Raw genomic sequence first — 6,809 nt, 5'->3', positions numbered from 1 at the left:
GTTTCGCAGCCCTACTGGCCAAAAGCTTAAGATTTGGATCGCTCTCTCCGCCATCCCCGCGCCCCCCCCCCCACCTCGCCGTCTGCTTACTGCACAAAAACGCCATCCTAGAGCGAGCTCGTGCAAAGGGCAACGCAGGTTTCTCTCTTACAAGAGGCTTATTTCTCCTCTTTTGTTGTGGGGGTTTCTGCGCGGGAAGGAGAAGGGGGCGCGTAGGGGAGCTGCTTGGCCTTAGAGGCTGTCCTGTCCCCCCAAAGATCACCCTGGGCTGAAAGCCCAGCCCTGCCGGACTTCAAACGGGGACGAGACTTCTTCATTTGGAAGGGGCTGATCGGACACCTGTTTCTGCCTCGCCTTAGGAGGAGACGCTGGGAGCCCTTCAGTTCGACTCTTGCCCAAAGCCGCCCCCCAGGGAAGAAAAATACGCCCTAGAGCCGAAGGACACACGGGCAAGGCTCCCTCGAGCGCCTTTTTTCTCCTGCGTCTCCCCAGTCCCGGCACATACAGTATGTGTATGTTGCGATGTAAGATGTTCGGGGAGGCGTCTGGGGAGGTAAGGGAGCCCACCATTGGCTGATCCGCTATGCAAATTTGCATACCCGCGTCTATTAAAGATTCTTCGGAGGGGCCGCGCCGGCTTAGAAGCGGGACAGAGCGAGGCAGCTGCAGGGCGGCGCGCAGCGAGCAGGTAGCCGAGCGGCGGCGACTTCTTCGCGCTTCTAGTGCCTTGGAAGCGGAGCTGTGCCGCGCATGGAGCCAGTCTAGACAGCACCCACGCCAAGCTAGGGAAGAACCCGCCGAGTAGCCGCTGGCCTGTTGGCCCCTCGTTCTCGCCCCCTCGCACCCAGGGGCCCCTTCCTTCTCTCTGATCGGCGCGCAAGGCAGTGCCAGAGCCATGAATGTGCGCAAGAACGGGCGCTGCCCAGGCAACCTTTGCCACCCTGTGGGTCTGCTTTGCCTAGGCTGGCTGCTCTCCTCTGCCCTCGGCAAGACGATCCGATACCACACCTATGAGGAAGACCCTCCCGGCACAGTGATCGGCACTTTGGCCGACGAGCTGCCCCTGAAGGGCCCGGGAGGAAGCGGCGAAGAGCGCAGTTTCCGCCTGGTGAAGGCGCCGGGCAACAGCTCGCTGGTGCAGGTGCGCGAGCGGGACGGGCAGCTGAGCCTGGGCGCAGAGCGGCTGGATCGCGAGGCACTGTGCGGGCAGGCGGAGGAGCCGTGCGTGCTGGCCTTCGACGTGGTGAGTCTGGGCTGGCCGCGCAGCGGCAGCGGCGGGGGCTCGCCTCCTTCGCCGTACCGCCTGGTGCACGTGGAGCTGGAGGTACGGGACATCAACGACCACGCGCCCCGCTTCCCGCAGGCGCTCATCGCCCTGGAGGTGTCGGAGAGCGCCGCGCCGGGCACCCGCCTGCCGCTCGACCTGGCGCACGACTTGGACGTGGGCTCCAACGGCATCCAGAGCTTCGCCGTCTCGCCCAACAGCCACTTCGGCCTGGAGGTACAGAGCCGCGCAGACGGGCTCAAGTGCGCCGAGCTGGTGCTGCTTACCGAGCTGGACCGCGAGGCGCAGGCCGCCTACCGCCTGGAGCTAGTGGCCAAGGACGGCGGCAGCCCGGCGCGCTCGGGCACTGCCACGGTCAGCGTGCGGGTGCTGGACGCCAATGACAACGCGCCCGCCTTCCCACACGGCGCGCTGCTGACCGTCGAGCTGCCCGAGGACGCGCCATCCGGTGCGCTGCTCCTCGATCTGGACGCCTCGGACCCGGACGAGGGCGCCAACGGGCAGCTGCTCTACGCCTGGGGCAGCCAGGTGCCCATCGAGGCACGGAACCTCTTCGCTCTCGACCCGCTCTCGGGGCGCCTAAGCCTTCGCGCTGCAGTCGACTACGAGCTCCAGCGCGCCTACGAGCTGGACGTGCAGGCCAGCGACCGCGGCGCCAGCCCGCTGGCAGCCAGCTGCAAAGTGGTGGTGCGCCTCCTGGACGTCAATGACAATGCGCCCGCCGTGGCCATCAGCGCCCTCAGCGCCGGCGGTGGCGGGGCGGGCGCGGGGTCCGAGCCAGGGCCACTCGTCGAGGGGGGCGCGTCTCCCGAGGGCGCTGCTGCCGCCTGGACGGTGGCCTACGTGAGCGAGGCGGCGCCAGCCGAGAGCCTGGTGGCTCTAGTCAGCACCTCAGACAGCGACGCGGGAGCCAACGGCCAGGTGCGCTGCGCCCTGCTGGCCGCGCCGCACGAGCCCTTCGCCCTGCAGCGCGCCTACGACGCCAGCTACGTGGTGCTCACCACGGGCGCCCTGGACCGTGAGCGCGTGCCCGAGTACAACCTCACGGTTGTGGCCGAGGATCTGGGCTCGCCGCCGGCCAAGACCGTGCATCGTCTCACCGTGCGCTTGGCCGACGAGAACGACAACACGCCGCGCTTCACCAAGGCGCGCTACGAGGTGGCTGTGCTGGAGAACAACCCGCCTGGCGCCTACCTCGCCGCCGTCCTCGCCGCCGACCCGGACCAAGGAGCCAACGGCAAGGTCACCTATCGCCTGATGGACAGCCAGGTAATGGGCGCCTCCATTTCCACCTATGTTTCGGTGGATCCGGCGACGGGGGCCATCTACGCACTGCGCACTTTCAACTACGAAATCCTCAAGCAGCTGGAGCTGACCGTCCAAGCCGCGGATGGCGGCTCCCCTCAGCTCTCCAGCGCAGCCTTGGTGAAGGTGCGGGTAGTAGACCAAAACGACAATGCGCCTGTCATTACTCACCCAGCACTCACCAACGGCTCCCTTGAGATCGAGGTGTCCAGAAAAGCTGCCCACGACTCGGTGGTGGCACACATCAAAGCCACAGATGCTGATGAGGGAGTCAACGCTGAGCTGAGCTTTTCCTTCCTAGAAGATCCGCAGCAACAGCAGCCACCAGTCCTGGACCTCTTTGCCATCAACAAGAAAACAGGAGAAGTTGTGCTCACCGGGAGCTTCTCAGAAGAACAGCTAGGCCAAGTCTACCAGCTGCTCCTCACCGTGTCTGACAATGGGCGGCCTCCCCTCTCCACTACGGTCCCTATCAGTTTCCAGGTGACTGCTTCGTTGCTCCCCTCTAGCAGCCAGGATTCCAAGGCCAAGCCCAACACTGGGGAAGGGAAAGCGGTGCAGTGGGACATCCCTTTGATTGTCATCATCGTCCTTGCTGGGAGCTGCACTTTGCTGCTGGTGGCCATCATCACCATCGCCACCACTTGTAACAGGCGCAAGAAGGAGAAGAAGGGAGTCCTGGAGGAGCCGCTGGACAGCTCTCATCTGGAGAAGGGGCAGCAGGAAGGCAAGGGCGGGGCCCTAATCTCCTCCAGCCCTGGCGCCCGAGGCAATGGCTTCGAAGTGCATTCCTTCCCCAGCAAATCTTCCTTTGCTAGCCCGGAGCCCTCCCCAGCCAGCGAAGACATCCCGGCTTTAGAAAGCATCAGAGAGAGCGTCAGTCTCTATGACAGCCAGAGCAGACTCCGGGGGACGAATGCAGAGGTAGCATTTCTTTCCCCTGGTCTTGATTCCCTTTCCCCCCTGGGAGAATGGGAAAGGCACCTTGATTCTTGCACCTTAGCTTATTCTTGAATGTTTTGTGATTTTTACATCCAGTTCCCAAAGTAATTTAGCAGGGATGTTTGCATTTAAAGTTATTTACAGCCAGTCTACACATCAGTTAAACAAGGCATCCCCAACCTTCGGCCCTCCAGATGTTTTGGACTACAATTCCCATCATCCCTGTCCACTGGTCCTGTTAGCTAGGGATCATGGGAGTTGTAGGCCAAAACATCTGGAGGGCCGCAGGTTGGGGGTGCCTGAGTTTTAAAAAAGTACTTTGTAGCTTAGCTTCAGTCCAGGTGATTCCAATTCACAGGGATGTGACCCAAGCTGCTAGTTAGACTGCTTTTATTAACACTGCTGTTCCTTATAACATTGTTTCTCCTTTCCTTCCCCTCCCCCCCCATGTGCCCTCCCACCTTCTTCCAGTCTTATGCCTCTACCCCTAGTTACAGCAAAGAGCCAGTCCCACCTGTGGCCACCTGGAAGGGTCATTCTTTCAACACCATTTCAGGCAGAGAAGCAGAGAAGTTCAGCGGCAAAGACAGCGGGAAAGGCGATAGTGATTTCAACGACAGTGATTCTGACATCAGCGGGGATGCTCTTAAAAAGGACCTCATCACACACATGCAGAATGGTAAGGATGCCTTAAACTTTGGCACTTTCCCCCCGGAATGCCACAGAACTTGGAAAGTGTTGCCCCAGAAATGTTGAAAGAAGCCCAGCACCAATCCCTCTACTGTTTTTGGAAACCCTCCTCAATTTTAATGAGTCTGGGAATAGGCTGTTAATTACAGCAAGAGCTATAGATTTCAATCAATCTCAGAGCTAGGGAAAATATAGCAGCCAGGGTGGCTAACAGCTTGGGGCGCATCCACACCACCTGAAGCCAAAGGACCAGGTTCTGTTTAGCTATTTCTTATCCTGCCATTTCTCCAAGCAGCTCAGAATGTTATCCTGTGGATACTTCTCGGCACAAGGTTCTGAGTTGTGCTGGCTTGTATTGTGGCTTGTCATTTTAAGGGGAGGGTGCATGCAGAAGGTCCCAGGTCCCAGCCCCATTATCTCCAGCTAGGGCTGGGAAGGAGCCCTGTTTGAAACTTCCACAGGCTGCTTAGCTAGGTGAACCAATGGCCTGACTTGGCAGCTTCCTATGATGCAATTTTGATGGTAGCCGTATGAGGATCTTTTTGTCCTTCGTGTTAGCTGCATGAAATGATTCTTCCCCTTCCCCTCTTTCCTCTCACTGAGAATGGCACTGATACGATGGTCTCCTAGGTGCTGCCCTAACAGTGCTCTGCTTGCTACGCATCCATGTTCTCAAGTTTGTTTTCCCCCTTGCATTTCTAGGGTTGTGGGCCTGTACTGCTGAATGCAAGATCCTGGGCCACTCAGATCGATGTTGGAGCCCTTCCTGTGGTCAAGCCAATCCTCACTCATCCCCCCACCCAAAGACCCAGCTCTCCACCTTCTGCAAAAGCACCTCACTGCCCAGGGATTCCCTTCGCCGAGATAACTTTTATCAGGCACAACTGCCCAAGACGGTGGGGCTGCAGAGTGTCTATGAGAAAATCTTGCATAGGGATTACGACAGGACTATTACATTGCTGTCGCCTCCTCATCAGGGGAGGCTGCCAGACCTCCAAGAGATCTCGGTACCATTATACCAAGCACCCTCCACTCGATATTTAGGCCCTCCACCTGAGACCAGTCAGAAGGTTTAACTGCTAATGAGTACTTAACTTGAGCTGAGGTTCACAAGTGTCAGGCCACAGGAGCCGTGTAAGAAGCTGGTGTCAGGACACAGAACTTGAATTTCCAGAACCACACATTTGCTGGAGATGTTTATCTCTCTGTGTTATCTGCAGGCTGGCTGAAGAGGACAATGACTCCGAGCATGTGCAAAGTGTCTTTCTCACTGCTTTGTGACCACAGCCAGCCCCAACAAGCTTCCAAGTTTATAGGAGAAGTCTTTGTATTTTAGCACCTCTTTAAACACACACACACACACAAACACACACACACCCCTCTATCTGTTCCATTCCTGTTGCATCTTACCCCCAAAGCATGTACCTACATAAATGCACACTGTTTGATTTCCCCCAAGAGTTCTTAAATTATTGATTCGGTTCAGTGAAGTATGTAGGAATAAGCAAAATGTGCCTTAAACACTAAGATATATGTTATAAATGAAGTTGTTGGGAAAGATTTCCAATTACATTGGTACTGTTTGATATTTGCAAACAAAAACTCTTTGTAGTTAATGTAATTTTTATGAAATGTGCAGTATTTAATTTTTTTGTCCTATATTGACCTTTTGTTTCACCCATGGCCTGCCTTTTCATAGTGGTTTTTAAAAAACCTGTATATGGTGTAATGTAATGTTTGTACATAAGGAAATCTCACTCTATTTTTATATAATAAAGCCTTGGGGAAGGAGAATCTTAATTTCTTGCCAAAGGAACTGTCTGAAAGACATGTGAAAGGAAAAAAAAACCTGAATTCTTTAGGAGTCACATAAAGGAACACTGTCACAGTTTGATGCTAAGTTAGTTAAGCAACTACTTGTATTGGAAAGACTGCCTTGCAAAGTATGAATTGTGTTTCTGGAGTCCATGGTCAGTTTCAAACTAAATGTGGTTTAATTATTCTGTGTCACTTATATAAACACTAATAAAGACTTGTTATGAGTTTCAGGGACTCAGGCGCTGCATTTGATTATCACAGTTACAAATTTACAGGCCTTTCCAAGTCAAGTGATGGACAATTTTTGCATAAGAAACCGGGAGTCATAGAACTATCTTAAAATAGCCAGCATCCAAATTTACTCCCATACCACCTAATTCCACATTTTTCTGGGGGCTGTTTCATCTAAGAACATTAGAAGAGCTCATGGATCCGGCCACTGGCGTATCTGGGCCACCTTCTGCTCTCAGTGGCTAGTCAAATGCCAGAGCCCTTTGCCCTCCTGTGTTTTCCAGCAACTGATATTCAGAAACATTTGCTGCCTCCAACTAAGTAGCCCGTGAGAGTCCTTGCCTTCATTAATGTGTCTAATTCTCTTTTAAAGCCATCTTGGTTCGTGGCCTTCGCTGCCTCCTGTGGGAGGGAGTTCCACAGTTTAACTATGTGCTGGATAAAGTTATTTCTTTTATCTGTCCTGAATGGTCCAACATTAGCATCATCAGATGCCTGCAGCTTCCAGTGTTATGAGAGACAAAGAAAAACTTCTCTC

At 55.1% G+C, this 6,809-nt stretch overlaps 1 protein-coding gene across 2 annotated transcripts; it reads left to right on the top strand.

Moving 5' to 3' along the window:
- The first annotated feature begins 710 nt into the window (after nucleotides 1–710).
- On the top strand, nucleotides 711–6,219 carry PCDH8 (protocadherin 8). 2 transcript variants are annotated; one of them, XM_035101293.2, is made up of 3 exons: nucleotides 711–3,265; nucleotides 4,004–4,211; nucleotides 4,925–6,219. In XM_035101293.2, exons 1-3 carry the CDS (start codon nucleotides 896–898, stop codon nucleotides 5,296–5,298), a joined length of 2,952 nt encoding a protein of 983 aa, XP_034957184.1. In that variant the 5' UTR covers nucleotides 711–895; the 3' UTR covers nucleotides 5,299–6,219. The 2 variants fall into 2 exon arrangements, with proteins under 2 accessions (XP_034957184.1, XP_034957183.1); XM_035101292.2 differs by having other exon boundaries at nucleotides 711–3,514.
- Nucleotides 6,220–6,809: the final 590 nt, after the last annotated feature.

This window comes from Zootoca vivipara, chromosome 8, assembly GCF_963506605.1.
Source record: "Zootoca vivipara chromosome 8, rZooViv1.1, whole genome shotgun sequence".
NCBI classification, from domain to species: Eukaryota; Metazoa; Chordata; class Lepidosauria; order Squamata; family Lacertidae; genus Zootoca; species Zootoca vivipara.
Note: the sequence above shows the minus strand (reverse complement) of the source record. Positions and strands in the feature narration are given on the sequence as shown.

Coding starts and splice junctions, on each gene's coding strand:
- PCDH8 (XM_035101292.2), top strand. CDS start 896: ATGAATGTGCGCAAGAACGGGCGCTGCCCAGGCAACCTTTGCCACCCT. Junction 3,515..4,003: donor TCCGGGGGACGAATGCAGAG/GTAGCATTTCTT, acceptor ACCTTCTTCCAG/TCTTATGCCTCTACCCCTAG. Junction 4,212..4,924: donor CATCACACACATGCAGAATG/GTAAGGATGCCT, acceptor TTGCATTTCTAG/GGTTGTGGGCCTGTACTGCT.